The 27,023-nt window shown below is 25.5% G+C and overlaps 1 protein-coding gene across 2 annotated transcripts; it reads right to left on the bottom strand.

Annotated features, from left to right (window-relative positions):
• Nucleotides 1-76: 76 nt before the first annotated feature.
• Nucleotides 77-26,314, bottom strand: LOC122499547 (protein disabled). 2 transcript variants are annotated; one of them, XM_043607970.1, is made up of 9 exons: nt 25,840-26,314; nt 18,104-18,318; nt 17,881-18,024; nt 14,307-14,450; nt 13,292-13,528; nt 11,150-11,398; nt 8,947-10,855; nt 4,361-6,032; nt 77-1,468 (listed from the first exon to the last, which is right to left on the bottom strand). In XM_043607970.1, the coding sequence occupies exons 1-9, from the start codon at nt 25,874-25,876 to the stop codon at nt 601-603; spliced, it is 5,475 nt and encodes a 1,824-aa protein (XP_043463905.1). In that variant the 5' UTR covers nt 25,877-26,314; the 3' UTR covers nt 77-600. The 2 variants fall into 2 exon arrangements, with proteins under 2 accessions (XP_043463905.1, XP_043463913.1); XM_043607978.1 differs by having other exon boundaries at nt 13,292-13,393.
• Between the last annotated feature and the right edge of the window lie 709 nt (nt 26,315-27,023).

The following is a 27,023-nucleotide window of genomic DNA, read 5'->3' as shown; positions in this document are numbered from 1 at the left end:
TCAAATTAATTTTTTTTTCTATAAATAATACAAAAATAAATAAATTAGTATTCTTTGTGAAAAAGAAAGTTAGTCAAGTAATTTTAAAATTGTTTCTGAAAAGCTCAAAAATTGAAAATAGAAATAAGCACCTGAAGTTTTTTTGAATTTTTCCTCTTGGAAAATATTTAGCGAGTCGCTCCAAACAAGTTGCAGTAGAAATTTTCCAAGGGAAGCAATAACTTTATGTTTGAAATTGGTTCCAGGGTCCGTACACACAATGACAAGTTAGTGCGTATCTGCTGGTTAAATAAAACAATAAAACCCGTCAGTCGTTTGAGAATTATTCTCTTTTTTTGGGTTTTCTTTTTTTTTAAACACTTTTTCACTACATTATACGTATATTATTAAAAAAAAAAAAAAATGAAATTCTAGGGGAAAGAAAAAATTGTTTTCTATATAATAATTATACTCGATTGTTATTATATAAAAATATTCTTCGCGAATTTGGAAACACCGCGCTTATGTTCCTTGCGATTGACGCGAATAAGAAATGCAAGTGCTCTGATCCCATGTTATTCGAGGAGATCCAGTTCTTTTCTTAGAACCCGAGGCCTTGGATCAGTTGAAGAATTCGTCGTCGTCAAATGGATCATTCTCACGTGCAAAAATGTTGACTGATTCAGACTTTTTGATATATTGGTCACTCTTTATTTTGTTACTAGTATATTTATTTGTTCGTGAATTCTTCAATGTTGATTTCTCCTCGGATATTTGATCTTCTAATTCAGAACGAAATGTGAATGCATCGTCGTCGAAACGTTGATCGCCATTGAAAAAACTGTCCCTATTACTATTTGTTTCATCATTGGGAAATGTGTCTGTTGTTTCTTTTGTAATGTCCGATGGTAATTCCTCGGGTGTTGCTTTGAGTTCGGACGAAAGTCTTGGACGATCGGAAGCATCGCTCGATGCACTTGCTGTTGGTGTGAGATCGTCTTCAAAGTAACTTGATGACTTGTAATTTTTTCCTTGTTTTCCAGGTTCTTTCACATTCTTTGGACTTGGGGATTTTTTGATGTTCACTTCGACGCGTGTTCGCGATTCAGTGTTCAGGGAATCGGCTGATGGCTCACTGCGTTCCATTGGTTGTGTGAAGTCGTCCTCGAATGGTGAATTTTGGGATAATATCGCTTGGACTCGCGTTCTGTGCCTATTGATGCGCCTCTTGTGGAATGAATCATTTTTTGCGTCTGCACCCTCTGACCAATAGGGACGCTCGCCCCAACTGTCGAATTCTTGATCACTGCCCCAGTAACTGTCGCGACTTCTTGATCTGTGAGGTCTGTGATATGGATCGGAATCATTGTCGCTGCACTCTGACCTTGACATTGAATATATTGGTGGTCCTGCACAATAGACTTCTTGATTTCGTCCGTCGTTTGCACTGTTTGGTCTTTTTGGCCAGTGTCTCTTTCGTGAGGCGTATCTAAAAAAATTCAAAGAATTGTTTCGTTAGACGAAAAATAGTTATTATTTTTCTACCAATTGTTTCACTAGAAGAAAAATAGTTATTTTTCTACCAATTGTTTCACTAGAAGAAAAATAATTATTTTTCTACCAATTGTTTCGTTAGACGAAAAATAGTTATTTTTCTACCAAGGGCATAAAATAGATGATTTTATTTGAAAGAAAATTCGAAATAGTAATTTTTTCGAAATTTTATTCAAGCAGGACTGTCAGAAAAATTTAATTTTGATTTTTCCTGACTTCCAGACCAAATTTTGCCTTCTTCTCTGAACCTAAAGAATATTCTGATTCATTCTAAAAATAATTAGATGCTCAAAAAAATTTTCTATTACATTTGTTTACGAATTTCTTTAATTAGAAAATTATGCGAAAACATCAATAACTTCTTTCTTAAATAAATATTTAATCATTATTTTTTTCCATAGGAAAAAAGGTTTTTAAATTCAAACCATTTTGAAATTCAACAACTTATGAGAATATTATTATAAAACAAGAAGAAATTGATCACTTTCAATAATCAAAAGTAATCAATATTTCAAAAGTAATCAATTTCTTCTTGTTTTCTAATAATTAAAGATGACCGAGTAATAAAATCACTATTTTATATTATAAGAATATTGTTACTGTAACTTCTTCAAAATTATTTTCATCACTTCAATTCAATTATTATTTTCTAGATTTTTTAAAACTAAAATTCTTCTTTAATTCAATTATTTTAAATAATTTTTGACAAAGTTCTTTGATAATTTTCAAGTCCATTTGTTTACAAATCAATTTTTTATTGAAATTTCCATTATTCGGAAATTCTGCAATTAAATATCTATTAGAAAATAAAAACTTGAAATAATTTCAAAAGAAATTCAATTCAATTTTTCAAAAAAATTAATTCTACGCAGAATTTTTAGTTAAAAGTATTAAAAATTCAAATTTTCAAATATTTTAATTTGAAACCTTTCCAAAATTCAATTATTTCTAAAAATTCACGCTATATTGATTTAAATATTCAATTATTATCTAAAATTAAAACTGAAATTAATTTTTAAATCAATTTTTATTAGAAAATTCCACGAGAATTCAATTATTTAAAATTTAAATACAAAAATAAATGATTTATTCAATAATTAAATGTTTCTCAAAACTGAATTCTCAAAAAAAATTTGATCAAGGCAATTTTAAATAATTGAATTCTTTAGACGAATTTAAAAACAATTTTTAAGAATAATTACATTTATTAAGAAATTCGATTAAAATTGTATTAAAAATAATTGAAATTCTGCCATGAGTTTCATTCGTTATGAAAATAATTGAATTATTGTAAAAAAAATTTTTTGAAAAATTTAATTATGCAAATAATTGAATTCTTTAGAAGACTTTAAAAGAAAATTTTAAGAATAATTACATTTATCGAGAAATTCGATTAAAATTGTATGAAAAATAATTGAAATTCTACAATAAGTTTTATTATTTATGAAAATAATTGAATTTTTCTAAGAATGTTATTAAAAATTATTGAAAATAATTGAAATTTTGAGAAAAATTTTATTATTTATGAAAATAATGAATTACTGAGAAGAAATTTAGAAAAAATTCGTAAATAATTGAATTTCGGAGAAAAATATTATTATTTATGCAAATAATTGAATTTCTGCGAAGAATTTTATTACTTTTGAAAATAATTGAATTTCTGCAATCATTTGTAACTTGTCCAAAGTTCAATTTTTTAAAAATGTTTTTAATTAAAATTCTTCTATAAATACATTATTTTTAATAATTTATGAAATATTTATTTAAAAATGTAACAAATTCAATTCTTTTCTAAAATTTTAACTTAATGGTATTTTTAAACCAATTCCTATTAGAAAAGTCTTTGAGAATAGAATAATTTAAATACAAAAATAAATAATTGATATAATAGTAGAAATGATTATTTCTAAAATTCAATTATCATAAAGAATTTAACAAAATTTTCGAAAATAATTGAATTCTTCGACGAACACAAACAAAATTGTATTGAAAATAATTGAAATTTAGCAAAAGGATTTTATTATTTATACATATAATTGAATTTTTAGTTTATTAATTCTTTTAAATAATTAAATTCCTGCCGGAAAATTCCTTTGAAGAATTTTTTTTTATTTGTGAAACAATGAATTTTATTATTAATAAAAATAATTGAATCCTTGCGAAAAAATTTTTTTTAGTAACTTTTTCCAAAGAATTCTATTAAAAGTTTTGAAAATATTTAAATTCTTTCAAGAATAAATTTTATTATTTCTAAAAGTAATTGAATTCTTAATATTGAATTTTTTTTTCAAATTATTGAAAATAATTGAATTTGATGAATTTGATTTGATGAAAAGAATTGAATTCTCGTAAAGAATTTTATTACGTTTGAAAATAATTGAATTATTTTCAAACCTTTATTTAAATTTTTTCGAAAATATTCAAATTCCTCTGAAGAATTTTGTAACTAAAAAAATAATTCTTGCGAAGAAATTTTTTTAGTAAATATTTAAAAAAAAATTGAATTCTTAATTCTTAATATAAAGTATTATATTTGAATTTATTGAAAACTATTCAATTTTCCGCGGAGAATTTTAAATAAGTTTTTAAAAAAATAATGGGATTCTTGATAAGAAATTTTATTAGTAAAATAATTGATTGATTATTAATTTTATTATTGATTTTTTAGTTTTAGTAAAAATAATTAATTTTTTAGTTTTAGTAAATGAGTGCGAAGCCTGAAGCTTCGCACTCATTTTCTAAAAATAAAAAAATCAATTATTTTTACTAAATAAAATTTCTTCTCAATTTTTGATAGTATATTTTGATTGCAGAGAAAATTGCTCACCTTGGAGAATCATCCGTCCGATCAGGAACATAATCCTCCTCCCATGCCGGTGGATAATCATAATGCCTCGCCTCCCTCGGATAATAAGGTTCATGCTTCCCATACATACCCCTACAGAATGTCCCATCAGCCTCCCATCTCCTCCTCTCATACTCCCGTCTCGACCATCTCTCCTCATCCTCATAACCCATACTCTCCTGACTACTAAATCTCTCCCTACTGTCTCGCTCCTCGTTCCACAGCATCAGTCTTCTCTTATTCCGCTCCTCACCATAATAAGGATCGTCATGTGGCCAAAAACCCTCTCGCTCACCATTCCAAGGCCTCTGTTTGTGTCTGCACTTCCAATACGCCGCCTTATACTCCTCCTCATCCTTATAGGGAATCTTCCTGTGAAGATGCCTCTTCCTCTCCTCCTCCCATCGAGCATCCTCATGCCACGGCTGCTCATGAACTCTATGCCCCGGCTTAGTCCAAGGCACCCCCCCACCTCTCACCTTCTTTCCCACTTTATCCCGAAAACTTCCTCTCTCCTTATCGCCCTGCTCTCCTTCCTCATAGTATCCACCCTCTTCATAGCCCGGATACATCGGATACCTTCCGAAACCCTCACGATATCTTCCATTACTCTCCTCACTCTCCTCCTCGTCCTTCCATTCATTATCACTCTCCCCCGAGTGTCTTTGCGCCGGCCTCTGCGGCTCCTTATAAAATTCCTTTCCATCCGGCGACCAAGGCGACGTCCCACCCACCGAACCATGATTCTCTGAAAACACAACATTAGAATCGAATTTCGCCCAATTCTCCTCGTCCTTCTCTTTTGGATTCTTCGTCTCCGTGAGCGGACAGAATATGTCCTCGAAAGCCATTGTTTTATTGACCAGTGTCGGCGTCTCGACATTCAGCATTTTTATCTCCTCGAAAATGTCCATCACCTTCTTTGGATTATTCTTCGGCGGTAGTTTAGGCGGCGTGTCACTGAAGAGGCTCATCAGGTCCACTTCCGTCGCTCTAGTCGGCGATGCTGCAACCTCCGTCGTTCTGGCCTTAACCTCCGTTGTTCTACCTTTCCCCTCCGTGGTTCTAGCCTTAATCTCCGTCGTTCTAATCAACGACTCTCTCACCTCTGTGGTTCTAGTCGGCGACACAACCTCCGTCGTTCTACTCTTAATCTCCGTTGTTCTAATCGGCGAAGACCTCTTAAAATCCGAAGGCGATTTTCTGAATTCAGACGATGATTTTTGTCTTTTGAATTCAGTAGGTGATTTTTTGAACTCTGACGATGATCGTCTAAATTCCCCTGGGGATTTTCGAAATTCTGACGGTGATTTTGACGATCTTTTGAATTCCGGTGGGGAGATTTTGATCTCCGAGGTTTTTAGGGGCGAAGTGATGTAATTCGTTGAGTCGAGTTCGATTTCCAGGGGTGCTTGCTCGGAGGAGTCGATTATTTCCCTGAGGGCCGCGTACCTATCACTCGATGTCGAGGTCGACTGTTTGATTTCGATTTTGTCGGGGGTTTCCAAATTCTCTGGTCCGCTTCCTTCTCCGCTTCCTCCGTTTGGCGACGATTCCTTATCGGACGTTTCGAATTTGTTTTCTAAGTTTCTCTCGGCGTACCTCGCCCTCTGCTCTTCCTCATTGGTGTCTTTCACGATGTCTCTGTATCGTCCTGGAACGATTACGTCGCAATTAAAATATTTAGAATTTCGATAGTTTACATAAAATTATTTTCAACAAAATCTAAGTTTTTTTTTTTTTTACTAAGTCCGTAAAATCTGTAAAGGGCCGCAAATTTGCTTGAAGTCCGTAAAAGTCAGTATTTTTGAAAAAAAGATCCGTAATTTGATTGAGAAAATGACGAAAAGTTCGTAAATTGTACTATTCAATTTGGAGAATTTTAGAAAAATTACAAATAATTGCAGAAATTCAATTATTTTCAAAAGTAATAAAATTCTTCGCAAAAATTCAATTATTTCCAATTCAATTATGTTCAAAAATTTTCCTCAATTCAATGATCTTTAATATCTACTGTTTTCATAAAATTTTCTAAAAGAATTCAATTATTCAAAAAAAAATTTTTAATAAAATTCTTCGCAAAACTTCAATTATTTTTATAATATATTAACAATTTTTTATAATAATCTTTAAAACAATTTAATGATTTCCAATAAAATTCTGATTAAATTTCTTGAAAGAAGTTGAATATTTGTAAAGGTTTTAATGATATTGCAAGAATTCAATTCTTTTCATCAATAATAAAATTCTTTCAAGAGATTTAATTATTTTCAAAAATAATAAAATACATAAAAGAAATTCAATTATTTGAAACAGTGTTTAAATAAAACTTCTTGAAAGAATTTAAAAATTCAGCGAAACGTCAATTATTTTCATAATTTAATTATTTTTACAAATTATAATAAATTTTCCGACAGGAATTTAATTATTTAAAAAAAAATTAATAAACTAAAAATTCAATTTATTGCACAAATTATAAAAATTCTTTGCTGGATTTCAATTATTTTCAATACAATTTTGATTGTATTCGTCGAACAATTCAATTGTTTTCAAGAATTTTGTTAAATTCTTTATGAGAAATAAATTTTAGAAATAATCTACTATTCTATCAATTATTTTTTTTTTGTATTTAAATTATTCAATTCTCGAAGAATTTTCTAATAAGAATTGATTTGAAAACGATTTTAAATAAAAATTTGTAGAAAAGAATTGAATTTGTTACATTTTTAAATATATGTTTAAGTAATTATTGATAATAATAGATTTATAGAAAAATTTTAGTTAAAGACACTAAAAAAAATTGATATTTTGAGAAATTACAAATGATTGCAGAAATTCAATTATTTTCAAAAGTAATAAGTTGACTTTTTGCAGAAATTCAATTGTGTTCAAAATTTTTTTTAAATTCTCATAAAAATTACAATTAATCTTTATAGATAATAAAATTCTCCGAAATTCAATTATTTTCAAAAATGTTAATACAATTCCTGGCAAAAGTTCAATTATTTTTAAAAATTTTCCTAAATTTAATGGTTTTTTAATATCTACTATTTTAATCAAATTTTCCAAAAGAATTCAATTATTTAAAAAAAATTTTAATAAAATTGTACGCAAACTTTCTATTGTTTTTATAAAATAATAAAAATTTCACAGGAATTCAATTGTTTAAATTTTTTTTATAAATTTCTTCCCAAAATTCAATTATTTTCATAAATAATAGACTTTTTCCAAGATTCAATTATTCTCAAAAATAATAAAATTCTTTTTAGGAATTCAATTATTTTCATAAATAATAAAACTCATTACAGAATTTCAATTATTTTTAAAACAATTTTAATCGAATTCCTCGAAAAATGTAATTATTCTTAAAAATTTTATTAAATTTTTGTCAAAAGAATTCAATTATTTAATAATTTGTTGACAAAATTCTTTATGAAAATTCAATTTTCAGAAACATTCAATTATTCAATAAATTATTTATTTTTGTATTTAAATAATTGAATTAAAAAAATTAAAATTTTCTAATAAAAATTGATTTAAAAATTAATTTTAGTTATAATTTTAGATAATAATTGAATATCAAAAGCATTATAGCGTAAATTTTTAGAAATAATTGAATTTTGAAAAGGTTTCAAATTAAAATTTTTGAAAATTTGAATTTTCATTTTTTTAATTAACAATACAATTCATTTTTTTAAATAAGTTAAATTGCGGATTTTTTTAAAGTAATAAAATTCTTCGCAGAAATTCAATTTTAATTAAATTCCTCGAAAAGTGTAATTATTCTTAAATTTTTTTTAAAATTTTGTCAAAAGAATTCAATTATTTAAAAATTTATTTATAAAATTCTTTATGAGAATTAAATTTTGAAAAACATTTAATTAATCAATAATTTAATTATTTTTATATTTAAATAATTGAATTGTATTAGAAATTTATAAAAAAAAATTTATTTAAAAATGAATTTCATTAAAAATTTTAGATAATAATTGAATATTAAAAGCAATATAGCGTGAATTTTTAAAAATAATTGAATTTTGACATTAATTTTTTTTTGAAAACGTTTAATTGAATTTTTTTTATATTATTTGAAATTTTTATTTCTAATTGAAGAATTTACTAATAATTAAAATTTCGTAAAATTGAAATTGTAAAGAAATAATATGGATTTGAAAATTGTCAAAGAACTTTTTCGAAAATTATTAAAAATAATTGATTTAAAGAAGAATTTTAGTTAAAAGCTTCCAAGTTCAGTTTTTTAACTTTAATTTTCGATTATTAATTTTTTATAATAAGTAAAATTTAATTTTCTGTGTTCTTTTCTTTCTAATTTCCTTTTTATACTTTAATATCAATTTTCCTTATTCAGGAAAGGTTTTCTACTTTCATAAGAGGAATGAAGCAAATTTATTCCAATTGACAAATCCATCGTCTATTGAACTAAACAAAGAAATAAAAAACAAAGAAAGTGTCCCTAAACTATTGGATATAAAAATCTAGGCTCAAAACAAAAATTTACTTAATTAAATTTAATATTTAATTAAATTAATGCAAGTATTATTATTTACCATCTTTTTGGGACGTAACATCTCTCTCGGTGCTTTTTTCGGTTCCTCTTTCGGTTTCTCTTTCGGTTCCCCTCTCGTTGTTTCTTTCGGTACCTTTTTCGTTTACTCTTTCGGTGCCTTTTTCGATTCCTCTTTCGGTAACTTTTTCGATTCCTCTTTCGGTGCCTTTTTCGGTTCCTCTTTCGATGCCTCTTTCGGTGCCTTTTTCGGTGTTTTTTCCGGTCCATCTTTCGGTCCATCTTACGGTGCTTCTTTCGGTTCCTTTTTCGAAAGCTTGTTCGTTGCCCCACTCGGTACCCTCCTCACTATCCCTCGACGAATCCCTCGAAAGTTTCTTCTCCGCACGAAATGCTTCACTCTCTGAAAATCGAACCTCATCCTCTGGAGTTTCGGGTCCTTTTCTCTCACCTCCCACAGGCGGTAATTTAACAGTAAGATTTTTCAGTTTCAGAATATCGATTGCATCGTCCTGCTTTAATTCGTCACTAATTTCAGTGTCGATCGAAGAATTTCCGTTCTTCTCCTGATCCGTTTGGAGTAATTCCCGAAAAACTGCGTACTTGTCGAAAGTACTGTCGAAAGAGTCCTGCTCGAAAGTGGCCTTGAACAGCGGTTCGGAAATGAAAGCAGTCTCGACCATTTTAGTCGTCTTTGATGGTTTCTCCGAGACCGGCGTCGGGATCTTTTGGTTCTTCGCCTCCTTGACCGATAAATCGGCGAGACATTCAGTGAGTTGTTGAAGAGTTAAATTTGTCAATTGGTCGATACTCATATTGAGACTGTTGGCTAATTCGCTGAGATTTGAGGAGGTCAACTGACTGAGAGTGATGTAAAGCGGGGGTTTTCCTTTTTTGACATTATCATCATTATTGGGGGAATTTGCTTGACTCCCGCTGGTTGTTTGGAATAGAGTCGATAGCGATGGGGGAATTATGGAACTGAACGAATCCTCGAAACTCGAATCGGAGAGTGTTGATTGTTCGGATCTTTTTGGTAATTGTGGCATTGGGGGACTGAAATTGTCGTCGAAACGACTCTTGGTGGGACTTTTCCGCTCCTTTCGGGTCGGCGATGGTGAGGCTTCTTCGCGCTCGAGAAAATCGTAGTGAAAATGTCCCTCGCTGTAAGGGGGACGCGGTGGGGGTTTGATGACTCCTCGGGAACTTTGCTTCTTCGGTGGGAGTGGCGGAGGATTTATTAAAATACTCCCCGAACCTCGAGGCGGAGGTTCGGGAACATCCATCTCGACACTGGAATTCGATAACCTCGATGCCTCCGACGAACAGGATTTTAAAGGAGAAGCCGGTGAATCAGCGCCTGAAAAATCGATTGGAAATGATTTGTCCATCGATTGAGTTCTACTGTCCATTCCATAGTCTTTTCGGGAATATTGTAAATATTTTCTTGGACTTGGAAGTTTTATTAAACCTTGTGTTGATTCAGTGGAGTCGCGATCCATTTTTGTGAGAATTGACGTGGAGGGGAAATTTTTTTGTTGTCGTTCCTCTTCGGGTGGAAGGGAAACTGAAAGTGGTTGATAATTATTTCTAGGCGATGTTTCTTTCTTCAGTAATGGGGAACTTGTTCTGGGACTTGTTTCTTCTTCGTTGAATTTTTCGAAATTTGCAAAACTATTGTCATCGTAATTGTCGGAATTTGATGATGAATTTTGAACTTTGACTGGTTCTATAGGTTCGTTGATGTTTGACATTTTGAAATCGGCTGGGAATGTGTCACTTGAACTTGTTGTCGCTAAATCTTTGAGAACTTTTTTCGGGGGATTTTTTAAATGTTGGAAAAAGTCTTTTTTGTCGACATAAGGCTTCTTTGAACCCGTTCCCAGAGGATCGAGTTCCGTGAAGACATCGACCTGTTGAATTTTATAATAACTTCGCGGTGTACTCGAGTCCTGAAACAATTTTTCTTTCTGCAATTGAGCAACTAGAGGAAAGAAATTTCAAGAAGCAAAGTAAAAATGGAACTGAAAATGAAATTAAAAATACAGAATTGCCACAAATTAGGGAAAATGAAATTGGTTCTTAAAAATTCGTAATTAAAATTTTTTGAAAATTAAATTCCCGAAAATAATTTTAAAAAATTGGAGAAATAGGAAATTGTTTTGTGGTAACCCTAAAGTATAAATTAATGAAAAATTACTAATTAGTAAATTAGAATTGTTGGACAAATTAATTATGAAACTTACACTGTCCTTGTCCTTATCGTACGTGAGATTTCGCGACAAATTAGAAAGTTCTCCATCCGTGAATAGATCCTCGGTTTCCTTATCGAACCAATGGGTTGATCCATAGGGAGGTGGACTCTTGCTAGTTACAGTTGTAACTGGACTAGATGAAGAGGAAGTTGAAGTTTGCTGAACAGATTGCTGTCGATCGAGATGACTTTTTTTAGAAGATGGCGGCGGCGGTAGAATTGGTTGAACATTGTCCTTCACCTAGGAATTCAATAATTACCTTAAATACCTTAAATTTCTGTAGAGAATTTTGAAAAATCTTTTTTTTCAATAATTAAATTCTTTTATGGAAGTTTATTAAAATTTTATTGAAAAGAATTAAATTTTTGCGTCAAATCAGGGGATTAAGGAAAAAAATCAGGGACAGTATAATTGATCAGGGAAATTAGGAAAAATAAAGGGATTTTTATAAAAAGTACTGGAAAAAAATTAAATTTTTAGAATTCATAAGAAAATTCTGAATTTTTGTGTCATTTTCGTTTGCCTTGCAAATAATTAAATTACCACAAATTCGAATAATTTTTCAAAAGAATTTTTCAAAAGTTTTAACCCAATTATCTTAATAAATAACAAAATTATTTCCAGAAATTCAATTATTTTTAGGAATTTTAATAAGATTCTTCGCAAAATTCAATTATTTTCATAAATAACAATAATCATAATAAAAATTCAATTATTTTCAAAAATTTTAACGAAAATCTCAAGAATTCAAATATATTTTTATAAATAGCAAAATTCTTTTCCAAAATTCAATTATTTTGATAAATATCAAAATTCATCACAAGAATTCAATTATTTTGAAAAGTAATATAATACTTTGCTATTAATTAAATTGTTTAAAAAAAAAATTTTTTTTTAATTCTCTTCAAGAATTAAATTGTCTTTATAAATAGATGGCAAAATTCTTCTCGAGAATTCAAATATTTTCAAAAAATTTTAATAAAATTCTTGGCAAAATTTCAATTATTTAAACACAATGTAATGAAATTCTTCACATGAATTTAATTACTGTCTTAAATTATTCTTTAAATCTTTTACAAAAATTCAATTATTTTTAAAAATTCCAATAAAAGAATTTTAATTTTCTTCGGAGCAATTAAATTATTCTGGCAAAATTTTAATTAAATTCTTAGCAAAAAATTAATTAAATAATAAAATTTGTCTGGGAAATTTAATTAATTTTAGTAACATTTTTCTAAAGAATTCAATTATTTTTAAAAATTTTAATAAAATTCTTCAAAAGTTTTCAATTATTTTCAAAAATTGTGATAAAATTCTTTAAAAGAATTCAATAAATTTCAGTAAATTTTTAATAAAATTCCTTAAAAGAAATCAATTATTTTCAAAAGTTGTTAATAAAATTCTTTATAAGATTTTAATTTTAAGAAACATTAAATTATTCAAGAAAATTATTTACTTCTTCATTCAAATAATTGAATTCTAGTAGAATTTTTGTAATTAAAATTGGTTTAAAAATGAATTTCAGTTAAAATTTTTGATAATAATTGAATATTAAAAGCAATATAGCGTGAATTTTTAAAAATAATTGAATTTTGAAAATGTTTTAAATTAAAATCTTTGAAAATTTGAATTTTTCATACTTTTAACTAACAATTCTGCGTAGAATTAATTTTTTTTGAAAAAATTTAATTCAATTTCTTTTGAAATTATTTCAAGCTTTTACTTTCAAATAGATATATTTAATTGCAGAATTTCCGAATAATCGAAATTTCGTAAAAAAATTTAATTTTAATCAGTTAAATTTAATTTTTTAGTTAAAAGTTCTAGGAAATAATAATTGAATTGAAATGATGAAAATAATTTTGAAGAATTCACAGTAACAATATATTTTCTAATTAAAGAAATTCGTAAATAAATGTATTCGAACATTTTTTTGAGTATCTAATATATTTTTTGAGTGAATCAAAATATTCTTTAGGTCCAGGGAAAAAATTTAAAATTTTGTTTAGAAATCAGGGAAAAATCAAAATTAAATTTTCGTGGCAACCTTCATAATAATATGAAATTGAATTATTGAAATGAATTTTTGACAGTAAAATTTCTATATATAGTTTTGAATAATTTTGTAATTACTTTCATGTTGGCGAAGGAATCCCCAAAGGGATCGGCATCGAATGGATCCTCAGTTGGCCTTGGATTGTCCGGCGTTATCTTGTCCATTTGTCGAATGCCCTGCTGTAACGAGTTCAGTTCAAACTGTAGGTCCAAAAGATCGGCAACCACTCCACTTTGTGACTCGTGCTTTTTCCCAATAGATTTCTCGACTTCGGATATTGTCCGATGGTGAGAAGTCTCGCTACCTGCCGCACCCTACACAAGAAGTAGCAGACACTTTTTTGCGTCTTTCACGATAAAGATTCCAAAAAACGATCTCTTTTTTTTTTTTCTTAAAAACGAATATCTCATTTTATATTTATTCTGAGATTTTAATAATAATAATATTAATATTATTTTCCCAACAAAAAGAAAAAAACAATTAGAAAACGAACCGAATTGAAATAATAAAAAATGGTGTTTGCTTTCTTCTTGAATTTCTAACTTGAGAGGTCGTTTAACAATCACGTCACTTCTATTACTAAATGGAATTTAAAAAAAAAAACTACTGCGAAAGATGAGATTTTTCTTCTTTGAATCCAAATATATCACTATAATCTGAAAGTGTAATGTATTTTTTGATAAAATGAATCGAACTTCGTGACTGAAATAATTTTCCTCTTTTTATCTATTCGAATATTTGTTTTATAAACTTTGGAAAAATTTAGAAAAAATTTCAAAATTGAAAAAAATTATATTTAAAATCTCGAAAGTCATGAAGTTCCTTTAATGTTTGTAGTTAAGATTAGATATTAATGATAAAGGATTGAAAATGGTGAAAGAAAAGTAGCTTAAAATTTGTGACGTACATTTTGAACGACCTCTTCATACTCAAAAGTTCTCATTCTCTCTCTCTCTCTCTCTTTCTCTCACTCTCTCTTTGTTAGCATCGACTCTACTTCTGCAGGTTTTAAAATACGAATTTCGAAGGCTAAAATTATGTAGAAAAAAAAGAACAAAAAAAAAAAGCTTAAAGCATAAACGACTCACGTACCTTTGTATCTGGCGATGGCTCTACAAAAATCCCACTTGGGTGAAACTTTATTGTGGTTTGTTCAATATGCTGCTTTGCTAGTTCGATTTCTTTCTTCTTAAGTTCAAAAACCACTTGAAAAAGATCCCTCATTGCAATTACGACCTGTGTCAAAAATATTAATTCTTTGGGAATTTTTTCTTTTTTCGTCGTTGTATTATTTAAATAGTAATTGTAATTATTATTACAATCACAGGCTTCGCACTCATCTACTAAAACATATACAATTCTTCCCAATAATTCAATTACTTTCACTAATAATAACATTTTTCATGAAAATTCAATTACTTAAAAAAATTTTTGATAAAATTCTAAGCAAGAAATCAATTATTTGCATAAATAATAAAACTCATCGAAGAATTTCAATTATTTTTAATACTATTTTAAATTAGTTAAACGAAAAATTCAATTATTTTTACACATAAAATTTTCCACAAGAATTCAATTATTTTAAATAAAATTTTCATAATATTTATTATATTTCGAAAAAAATTAATTATTTAAAACAATGTTTAAAAAATTCTTGTGAAAAATTCAATTATTTTCAAAAATAACAAAATTTTTACACAAATTCAATTCTTTTAAACATTTTAATAAAATTCTTAGCAACTATTCAATTATTTCCATAAATAATAAAATTCATTGCAGGATTTCAATTATTTTTAATATAATTTTACAGGAATTGCTCGAAAAATGTAATTATTCTTAAAAATTTAATTTCAATGCCTCTAAATAATCAATTATTTAAAAAAAGGCTTTTTTTTAAATTCTTTGGATGAATTCAATTATTTAGAAAAATTTTTGAATTTTTCACAGAAAATACAATTTTAATTACATTCTTTTGAAATAATTCAATTATTCTTTTAAATTTTAATAAAATTCTCCCCAAGAATTCAACAATTTACATAAATAATTTTCAGGTATTTTAATAAAATTCTTTGCAAAATTCAATTATTTTTCAAAAATAAACAAAATTTTTCATAAAAATTCAATTCTTTTAAACATTTTTATAAAATTCTTAGCAACTATTTAATTATTTTTATAAATAATAAAATTCATGGCAACATTTCAATTATTTTAAATGCAATTTTAATTACATTTTTTTGAAATAATTCAATTATTCTTTTAGATATAAAATTCTTCCAAAGAATTCAAGTATGTCGATAAAATAACAAAATTATTCCCAAAAATTCAATTATTTTGAGGCATTTTAATAAAATTCTCTGCAAAATTGAATTATTTTCATAAATAATTAAATTCTTTTTAGAAATTCAATTATTTTCGAAATTAATAAATTTTTTCTTGAAAATGCAATTATTTAAAAAAATTCTAATAAAATAGTTCTCAAGAATTCTTAATTATTTTCATAAATAATAAAATGCTTCTTAGAAATTCAATTATTTTCAAAAAAATTTAATAAAATGCGACACAGACATATTCAATTATTATTGTGAAAAAATTTAACAGAATTCTTTGGATAAATTTAATTATTTTTAAAAACATTTTTTCAATTTAATGAATTTCAATATCTACAGTTTTCATAAAATTTCTTAACAGAATTCAATTATTTAAAAAATTATTTGGAATAAAATCTTCGTAAAAATTCAATTATTTTCATGAATAATTAGAATTTCCCAGGAATTCAATTATTTAAATTAGAATTTATATAAAATTAGTTTTCTATAGTCGAAAGACAAGAATTATTTAAAAAATTTTATATAATTCTTCGCAGGAATTCAATTATTTTAGTAAATATTTAAATTCTTTCATGAATAATAAAATTCGTTGCAGGAATTCAATTTCTTGGCAGGATAAAAAGGAATAAATAAATATTTTTTTAGGAAAAAGTCAGGAAAATAAAAAATAGAATAGAATTTTTGTCAGCTTTGTGAAGTTTCTAAAGCGAATTTTTTTGTCGTCAAGTTTAATTTTTCGATAGTTACATTTTTACTATTTTTTTTTTTAGTTTGAAAGCTACTTTTTGCAACTTTTTTAAAATTAATTATCGAGTGCGAAGTCTGCAATTATGATTAGAATTTTAAATATAGTTGTGACTGCAATTATTTGAATTGAAAATGTAATTGTGATTACAACTGGAAATTTTCGAAATTGAAATTAAAATTGAAAAAAGAATCGCATTTTTAAGGAAATTTGTTTATAAAAGATGAAAAAGAAGGGTATATAAATTTGTCGGTGAAGAGTGAAATTGAGGTTGATTTGAATTTTAAGAACTACGAGACGGGGTGTGATATACATGATGTACCTATAGAAAATCCACTTTCAAAAAAGGGAGTCAAACCAAGCGTACATAATCCCGAAACTTACAACAGTAATCGAAGGGAGTTAATTGCAATAAACCGACAAAGTAACGCAATTATTTACACACGCCTATATACAGAATTAGAATAGCCATCGGTTCTATGTCAGTATCATTTTGAAACTCTTGTTCGTCCTCTAGACTTGGGCAAATATAATTTTGCGCCTTGCACAAAGGAAATTATTCTCCACCCACAAATTGACACAATAATTCAACAAGTTTTCAATCTATTTACATTAATTTTCTATTCTATTTAAAAATTTAAAGGACTAAAGTATATACGCACACAACAAACTATTATCACTAAGTCTGAATTTATACAGAAAAAATTCGAAGCAATTAAAAAATTTAAATAAATTTAAATCACAATTTAAAAAATTTAAATTAAATTAATTAAATTAATTAAATTAATTAAACGTAAAAAAATAACTACAGTCGACTATTGATAAATTATTGAATCTCAAGGGATGTAGAAAATATTCAAATTATCGTGATTTTTATTTCTTTTTGCATTAATTTTTAACTATACCTAGTATAAATATAAAATTTATTTCAATGAAATTTGACAAAAACTTTTAATTGTTTCAATTCTTCAAAAAAAAATTTAATTATACTATTTTTGAAAAGACTAATTTTTTTCAAACTCTCTAAATTAATTTATTCAAAACTTAAATAATTTTTGTTAAACAAATATTTAAAAACTGTTATTCTTCAGAAAAATACTTAATAATATTTTTAAAAAAATTTTTAAAATAAGAAATTAAAATTCTGTAAAATAGAAAATTTATTGTGATGAAATTTTAGAAAATTTCCAATTTTTTCAAGTTTTTAAAATTATTTCCGGGAATTCAACTGTTTTCAAACAATTTTAATTACTATTTTTTACATTTTTCACAATTTCTAAATAAAATTTTTTAAATTTAATTCATTTTTGTTAGATAAATATTTTAATACTTATTGTTATTTATTTGTCTAACAGGAATTAAAATTTAAAAATAGCTTTCAATGTAAAAACTTTTGAAATTGAATTCAAATTAGAACAACAATTCTTGCAATTCTTGAAATATTTTTTAAAATTTAAACCGAAATTGCTTTTCAAAACAATTATGTATTATCAAAAAGTTGAACCTGAATTAAATTCAATTAATCAAAAGCTTAATTATCGAGAGTTGACTTAATATATAAGGAAACAAAAAAAAAAATTATATATTTATTTACCTGACTTGCAGCTTTGTCGGTTTTGATACCAAAAAATCTGTGTCCCATGTCGGGAGATCCAAAAATGTATCCAAAAGCTCTGGAATCGCTCATATCTTGAGCAATGAAAGATATTTTGTGCACTGGATGGTGGTACTGACAGTCCTGAAATAATTTCAATTGCATTAGTTATTTTATTCTTTAATGTATATGATAAAAGTGTTTCAGAGAGAAATATAATTACTCCAGTCTTTTCGTCGCGTAATCGTAGACCATCGATGCTAATTTGGACAGTGATTCGTTGTTTATGTTCACCAGCGGCTCGAATTGCCATTTTTAAATCAGCCAATGCAGCCTGACACATTCGATCCCCGCGTGCTTCCGACACTTCTAATATTCCAATCAACTTTGCCTTGAACGACACACCCTCGCCCAAAAATCTCGTCGGCTCATTTTTAACTGAAAAATATCCAAATTTTTTTTTTTTTTCTTAATTTCAATCTTAAATTTTAATTTATAATTATTTCATTGCTGCATTCTGGGTCATTTTAAACGTTACATATTTTAAATATTTAAATTAAAAATTAAATATTTTAAATATTCCATATATTAAAATTAATTTTCAAAATTATTATATTATTCATAATTAAGTTCCTCGAAAAAATTCAATTATTTTCAAAAATTTTAAGAAAATTCTTAAAAATAATTCAATCTTTTCATAAATAATAAAATTAATCTCTGCGAAGAATTTCACTAAAATTTTAAAAAATAATTGTAATCCTGATAAGAATTTTGCTCTTTGTTAAAAAATCGAATTCACGGTAGGAATTTTATTATTTATGCAAATAATTGAATTCTTACAAGATTATTTTAAAAATAATTGAATTGTTTTGAAGAATTTCATTAGAATTTTTGAAAACAATATAATTCTAATAAACAAATTTTATTAAAATTTGCGAAAATTTAAATTCTTTCAAGGAATTAAATTTTTCTAAAAAATTTAATCAAAATTTTTTAATACAATTAGAATAATTTCAAGAAATTTTATTGAAAATAATTGAATACTAGATTTGAAATAAATTTAATTTCTGCGAAGAATTTTACTAAAATTATTGAAAATAATTGGATTCCTTATAAGAATTTTGCTTTTCGTGAAAAGAATTGAATTCTCGAGAAGAATTTTATTATTTATGATAATAATTGAATTTTTACATTGAAAATATTTAAATTCTTTCCGGAAATTTGATCAAAATTTGGATTGAATTTGTAAGAATTGAATTCTCACAAGATAATTTTAAAAATAATTGAATCGTTTTATAGAATTTCATTAGAATTTTTGAAAATAATAAAATTCCAATAAACAAATTTTATCAAATTTTTTTTAATACAATCAAAATAATTTCAAGGAATTGTACTAAAACTTTTTACAAATAATTAAATTTCATCAAAAAAATTTTATTGAAAATAATTGAATTCTAGTTTTAAAAAAAATTAATCTCTGCGAAGAATTTTACTATTTTTGTAAATAATTGAATTCCTGATAAGAATTTTGCTTTTCGTGAAAAGAATTGAATTCTCGAAAAGAATTTTATTATTTATGATAATAATTGAATTTTTACATTGAAAATTATTAAAATTTTTGAAAATATTTAAATTCTTTCCAGAAATTTGATCAAAATTTTAATGAAAATCATGGAATTTTTTTAAAGAATATTATAAAAATTTTTATAAAAGAAAATTGAATTTTTTTTTAAGAATTTTAATATACATTATGAAAATAATTGAATTTTTGTCGAGAACTTTATTAAAATTTATAAAAATAATTGAATTGCTGACAATAATAATTTTTTTTACAAAGATTTAAATGAATTCCTGTTAAGAGTTTTACTATTCATGAACAGAATATTGAATTCTCGTAATGAATTTTATTATTTACGTAAATAATTGAATTCTTGTATTGAAAATTATTGATATTTTTGAAAATAAGTAAATTTCTCCGAGGAATTTGAAGAATTTAGTTTAAAATGTTTTGAAATTGAAAATAATTGAATTTTTCGCTGAAATTGAATTTTTCTTCAAATTTTATTAAAATTCTTCCAAAGAATTAAATTATTTTCATAAATATAGGTATAATAAAAATCTTCGTTGAAATTCAGTTATTTTTAAATATTTACAATAAAATTCTTCGCAAAAAATTCAATTATTTTCAAAACCTTTAATAAAATTCCTCAAAGAATTCAATTATTTACGCAAAAGAAAAAATTAATTTTTGAAAATTGAAATATTTGGAAATTAAATATTTTAATCTGTGGAAAAGAAATGTTTCTCGTCTCTTTTTTTTTGGTCATGAATTCATGCGAAGAATTCTATTGTACTTAAAAAAAATGAATTTTCCCCAAAGAATTCTTTGAGAAAATTTATGAATTTATGAAAATAATTGAATTCTTGCATTGAAAGTTATTAAAATTTTTGAAAATAAATAAATCTTTCCGAGGAATTCATTTAGAATAATTTTGAAAATAATTGAATTTATCCAAAAAATTTTATTAAAAATTTTGAAAATAATTTTATTGTTTCGAAGTAAATTAAATTTTTTTTGCAGGAATTTAGTTTAAAATGTATTGAAATTGAAAATAATTGGATTCTCCCATCCGCTGGAATTGAATTTTTCTTCAAATATTAAAATTCTTCTAAAGAATTAAATTCATTTTTTATTTTCATAAATATAATAAAAATCGTCGTTGAAATTCAGTTATTTTAAAAAATTTACAATAAAATTCTTCGCAAAAATTCAATAATTTTCAAAACCTTTAATAAAATTCTTTAAAGAATTCAATTATTTACACAAAAGAAAAAATTAAATTTCGAAAATTGAAATATTTGAATCTGTGAAAAAGAAATGTTTCTCGTCTATCTTCTCTTTGGTCGTAATTGAGAGAATAATATAATTTGTGTTTCGTTTATAAAATTTTTTCAAGTTCATTCTTGAATAAAATCAATCAAACAGCTGGTGTCACTTGAACTCGGTTCGCCTTGGAAACCTGTTATCGAACCAGCATATAGAGTAAATTCATTTTTCGTCCTAAAGTGATTGTGAGTGTGCGAGTGTGGGCAACTTGGTTGAAAATCTTATTGTATTGTGACGATATGTCACCCTACGTGGTCCATGGTATATCATGGGCAAGTTGATACGAAATGCAATCACGTAACACACGTGAATCAAATCGAATTTATGCTTCGTGGGGGTTGTCTCGCTCTCTCTCTCTAACAATGATAGGTCCAAACGAATTAAGTCGTTCACAGGGTGGATCAATTTACATCTGGTCGAACAAACCCGAATGGTCATATACACCGCAAATTCACGATCAATTTCATTTCTACGATCAAACCAATAACCGACAAGGAAATCTTGTTTTCCCTTGTATTCGAATAATTAACATACACACGTTCAAGTTCTTTTTTCTCCGTCGTATATATATATGACTTACAACGATTTTTGTTGAAGCAAAACTCTTCGTTTTTTCGTTTTTTGAAATTTTTTGATTTTTCGACACCAATTATTATCGTGATGAGAAGGAATATTAATTTTTCAAGTTCATAAGAGAAAGGTGAAGAAGTTTCTTTTTTTCCTTTTTCTCTTCCAATTTTTGTTAAAAAAAAAACCTCTTCTTCATTTTCTTTTTGGAAAACATAGAATTTTCGGAAATAATTTTTTTGTTTTGAAAGAAAAACAATAAAACTGTTATTTTTTAATTCAATTATTTTCAAAACTTTCAACAAAATTCTTTACAAGAGTTTAATTATTTTCAAAAATAATTACAAAATTTTATTTATTTTCAAATACCAACTTGAATTTTTGATTAATTTCAGATTCAAAGTTAAAACAAAATTTATTTATCAAGTAATTAACTAATTAATTAATTATTTAAAAAGAAAAATTATTTGAAAAGTTAGGAAACAAAAAAGCAAACAATAACTATCTTCAAAAAATTGTTTCAATTCAATTAGTTTCTTAAAAATATTCTAATGTAATTTTACGAAAAATAATTGAATTTCTTAAACAAATTTTTGTAGAATTTAAAAAAACTGTTTCATTTTTTGAAAAATTGTAATAAAACAATTTTCGAAATTTCGAATTATTTTCAAACTTTGCAATTGAAATTCTTCAAAAGTTGTTGTTCAAAAATTGTAATAATTCGAAAAAATCAATTATTTTCAATTAAATTTTACACAAACTTCAATTATTCAAAATTTTGTAAATTGTATAATTCAAAAATTTAATTAGAAAATATAGTTCAAAAATAATTTTTGAATGATTTGACTTTTTTTGGGACTATAAAAATTAAAATAAGTTTCATTTTGTACTAAAAATGTTGCAATATTTAAAAGAAAAGTCAAAAGTGTCTCAATTTTTGAAAATAAATCGAAAAAATTCGATATCATTAAAATTATTTAATACCACCGAGTGATAAATTCATTTTGTAATTAAAAAGAAAAGAGTTAGCAAATATTTTATTTTTTGACTGTAAAATTAAAACTCCAACAAAAGTTATTAACAAAAATTGATGAAAAGAGAAAGAAAATGCGATGATAAAGAGATCGAGGGAGGAAGCAAAGGGAATTTTTATGACAATAGTTGTTACAATTATACAGGTTATTATTATGTTTCTTGATAATGAGAGTGGTGGCTTTTAAAACACTCTTTTACTTTCTTTCATTCTTTTTTTTTTTTTTTTTTTGCTATTAATAACCCAGTCGTAAATTACATTTGTGTGATTGCGCCCATAGCTGCTTGAAAGTTGAGTGCACCAACTGTCGGCACTTGAAAAATGCTGCGGGGGTAACTCTTCCATCCCCTTCTTTTTTACTAATGTAAGATTCTTTACACTTATTCGTTCTTCATTTTCAGGTTTTTGCACCAGATGCTCCGAGACAATCTTTACTCTCGCACTTGTTATGATTTTCAACGTTTGCTTTATTCATTTTTGAAAAAGACAATTACCAATTTTTAAATCACATATACAAATACGCTGCAGAGGGAAAAAAATATTAGAATTTTCATAAAAAAATTTCTCATCCTTTTGCCTTAGTTCAATTCGTATAATTATTTAGGTAATTTTTATCTATGTAATTTTTGTTCAACTTTAAAAATTTAGAATCTAAAATAATTTAATTTTTGCATAGAATTAAATTTTATTTTATTCAAATCTTTAACAAGAATTGAATTGTTTCGAAGAATTTTGTTAGAAACTTTTGAAAATATTAATTAGATTCTTTTAAAGAATTTTTTTGAAACTAAAGAAATTATTAATTGTACTGAAATTAATTGAATTCTTCTAAAGAATATTGTATCAACATTTTTTTTTAAAATAATTGAATTTTTTCAAGAAATTTAATTCAGCATGTTTAAAAATAATTGAATTCTATCGAGAAATTTTTTTAAAATTGTATTTTGAAAAAAATTGAATTATTTTGAAGAATTTCATTAAAAGTTTGGAAAATAATTAAATTCTAATCAATAAATAATGTTATTCAAATTTGAGACTAATTGAATTCTTTCAAAGAAGTTCACGAAAATTGTATTGAAAATAATTCAGTTTCTGCAAAGCAGTTTATTATTAAATGAAAATAAATAAATTAAGAATAATACACACAAAAATAATAAAAATTTTAAAAAATGTAAATTTAATTGTTTAGAAGAAAATAATTGAATTCTTGTAAAGAATTTTATCAAAATTTTTAAATACTAAAGTTTTTAAAAATAATTGAATTCTATCAAGAAAATTTATTGAAAATAATTGAATTCTAGTGACGAATTTTATTACAAGTTTAAAAAAAAAATTTTACGTCTGCGAAGAATTGAACTATTTTTGAAAATAATTGATTTTCTGCAAAGAATTTTATATTATTTAGCAAAATTAATTTAATTTTTCCAAAGAATGTTATTATTTATTAGAATTAATTCTGATGATTAATAAAATTCTGATGAATTTATTTTGATGATTAATAAAATGTTTTTAAATAATTGAACTCTTGCAAAGAATGTCATTAAAACTTTTAAAAATATTTAATTAAGACGAAGAATTTTATTATAATTTTTCAAAGTAATAGAACTGCTGACAATAATAATTTTTTTTATCAAATATTGAATTGAATTCATGCTAAGAATTTTATTATATTTACAAAAAAAATGGAATTCTCGGAAAAAATTTTATTATTTATGTAAATAATTGAATCATTAAAAATTTTGAAAGTACTTTAATTAATTTAAAGAAACTTAAAATTTTTTCCAGGAATTTAGTTAAAAATATATTGAAAATTGAAAATAATTGACTTCTTGCGAAGAATTTTATTCAAATTTTTGTGAAAAATTAAATTATAATATAGAAATTAAAAAAAAAAATTTTCGAAAATCACAAATAACAATAATTAGTTACTAAATGAACTTTTTTTTTAATTTTTAATTTGAAATCATTCAAAAATTGAAGTATTGATATTTGATAATAGAAAAATTTGAAATTTGCATACAAATAATAATAAAAGAAAAACCACGTTTTGCGCGTAATATTTGCTAGTCTTTTATAATTGAAATGTTAAATAATTAAAATATTCAATAATTGAAATCTTTTAGAATTAAATTTTTTAATATAATTGTTTTATTTGTAGTAATTGAAATATTTAATAATTGAAATCTTTTATAATTAATTTTTTTTTATAATTGGATTATTTATAGTAATTAAAATATTTAATAGCTGAAATCTTTTGTAATTAAATTCTTTTATAATTGAAATATTTAGCAATTGAAATATTTAATAATTGGAATATTTATTATTAAATTCTTTTATAATTGAAATATTTAGTAATTCAAATATTTAATAGTTAAAATATTAAGTAATTGAAATTTTGTGTGAAATTTTAAATAACTATTTAATAAATACAAGATTTTTAAAATTAAATGAATTCAATTAAAATTAAAAAATTAATTAAAATTAAAATTAATTAGTTATTCAATTGAATAACTGAATAATTACTGGGAATTGTCGATAGTATAAGATGTATTGTATATATTTATTGATACATTTGTTTGTTTTTTTAGTGTTATTCCTCGAACGTGGCAAAAACAGACGCAAGTTTCACTAAAATATCACCTCTTTCACCCTCTAGGAAGTAAAAGTGGTGCACTCTATTTTCAACCCCCGATATTAACGCACCACTTGGAGGGTAAAACAGACCAAAACAAAATCAACCCCTATAAATGCTCATCTATAATCCTTCTACTCTTATGCGTATTTTTTTTTCTTTTCTCTCTTATAAATAATACAATTACACCTTTTTTTTCCTCACCACCAATAAACCACTGAATAATTGAAAAAAAGGCAATGATAACATTCAAACGTTCGCTGAAATAATCATTAAATTCCATAAATTTCTTATCAGTACTATACAATCACAAATTGCACGATCTGACACGATTTTCTTTCCTCTATGAGTCATCCCTCTCTCTGATTGTATAATAATTTTTAGTTTCAATTTTTACAAAAAGGGAATTCCACTCTTGAATTTTTTCAATTATTCCAAATATTCCAATTTTCTATTATTAATTTCAACTAAATTAACAATTCTTTTCAGAATTATTCATTTTTGATTCTTTTTTTTTTTACTTTCCTTGAAGTATAAAAATTCGGTGATAAAAACAAACAAATTTATTATTCGAAATCAAAAATACTGAAAATCTTATTTTCTACTTTCTGTATAGAGAAAAAAATAAAATTAACCCTTTCGCTACCCTCAAGGGGAGATTTTTTTTTTATTAGTGAATTTCTGAAGAATTTAGCAGAATTTAGAAATTATTTTCAAAAATATTTTGGCTTTATTTTGACTCTCAAAAAGCTGTAAATTTGCAAAAAGGTTTTAGAAAGTTATGACGAGAATAATTAGTAAAATTGATTTAGAGAATATTTTTTTTATTCGTCTACTCACACTTGCAGGGACTGTTCTTTCTCCGTAAGGTCTGCATTGAAAATCGCGCTTTCAGGCGCGTGATGAATGTGTTCTCCAAAATTACACCACACCCTTTGTCAGGGCCTCTTAAATTGCAATAACAATACACGAGTACATTGTGAAATGTACACCCCCTTCTTCTTTCTTTTTTTATTCTCGAAATTAACACACGTCGAAAAAAATGATTGCAAACGATTCGTGTAAATTCCCCGTTTGGAAGGTCCCACCCTCTATTGGCTGATGACTTTTCCTCCTGTCACTGAATCGCGTGTGTGGTAAGAAAAAAAAGAAGGAAAAAGAAAAGAAAAAATAAAAAAATTCAATTAACGAGAAAATGAAAATTAATTTTACTTTATTTTGCACGTGATTTTAAATTTTCGTTGATTATCACACGTTGCCTTTTGGGTTTTGTTTTCTTTTTTTTCAATTTGTTGAGAGGAAGTGACAGCTGCCTCTGCCGGCACAGGTCACCCATGCTAGTTTCCCTACATTGATCAATAACATACCCTTAGTACGCGGCGGCGGCGTCGCAGCCAATGCACTCAAACGGAAACCGTAATTTCTTACAATTATGAAAATTTGAATCTTGGTGAATAATATTTTTTTTTTGCTATTTACTAAAAGGAAAAAATAGAAATTTACCACAGGAAAAAAAATTACAATTTAATTTTCAAAAAATTCCATCAGAATTAAATAATTTTTTTCCATTTTCCAATTTCAATTTCTTTTACAATTATGGAAATTTGAATCTTGGTAAATGACATTTTTTTTTGTTTATTTATCAGATAGAGAAAATAGGAATTTACCAGAGGAGGACGAAAAAAAATTGTTTAATTCTGTCTAAAACTATTTGAAAATTAAATTGTTTATAAGAAACAGTCGCAAAAAGAATTTTTTTTTTCAATAAGAAAATTTTGTTAAATAACATTTTGCTGAGTGAAACTTTTGTTAAACAACTATTTGCTGGTGGAAACTTTTAATAGACAAAGTACGAACACAAATGCAATTTATTATTTAATGGAAATAATAAAATAATAAAAATTATAAAAATTTGTAAATTTAGTTGTTTAGAAAAAAATTTTAATTCTTTCGAGGAATTTAATTATAATTATAATGTAAATAATTGAATTCTTTTAAAGAATTTTATCAAAATTTTTAAATAC

This window comes from Leptopilina heterotoma, unplaced genomic scaffold (genome assembly GCF_015476425.1).
Source record: "Leptopilina heterotoma isolate Lh14 unplaced genomic scaffold, ASM1547642v1 Lhet_101, whole genome shotgun sequence".
NCBI classification, from domain to species: Eukaryota; Metazoa; Arthropoda; class Insecta; order Hymenoptera; family Figitidae; genus Leptopilina; species Leptopilina heterotoma.
This window is presented reverse-complemented; position numbering and strand designations above follow the sequence as displayed.

Bases quoted from the DNA above. Each gene is read 5' to 3' on its own strand.
- LOC122499547 (XM_043607970.1), bottom strand. From the start codon at position 25,876: ATGCAGACCTTACGGAGAAAGAACAGTCCCTGCAAGT. The intron at 11,399-13,291 runs GTAATTACAAAA...TTGAATTCCTAG, and splicing joins ATTCCTTCGCCAACATGAAA to GTGAAGGACAATGTTCAACC. The intron at 10,856-11,149 runs GTAAGTTTCATA...AAATTGTTTCAG, and splicing joins ACGATAAGGACAAGGACAGT to GACTCGAGTACACCGCGAAG.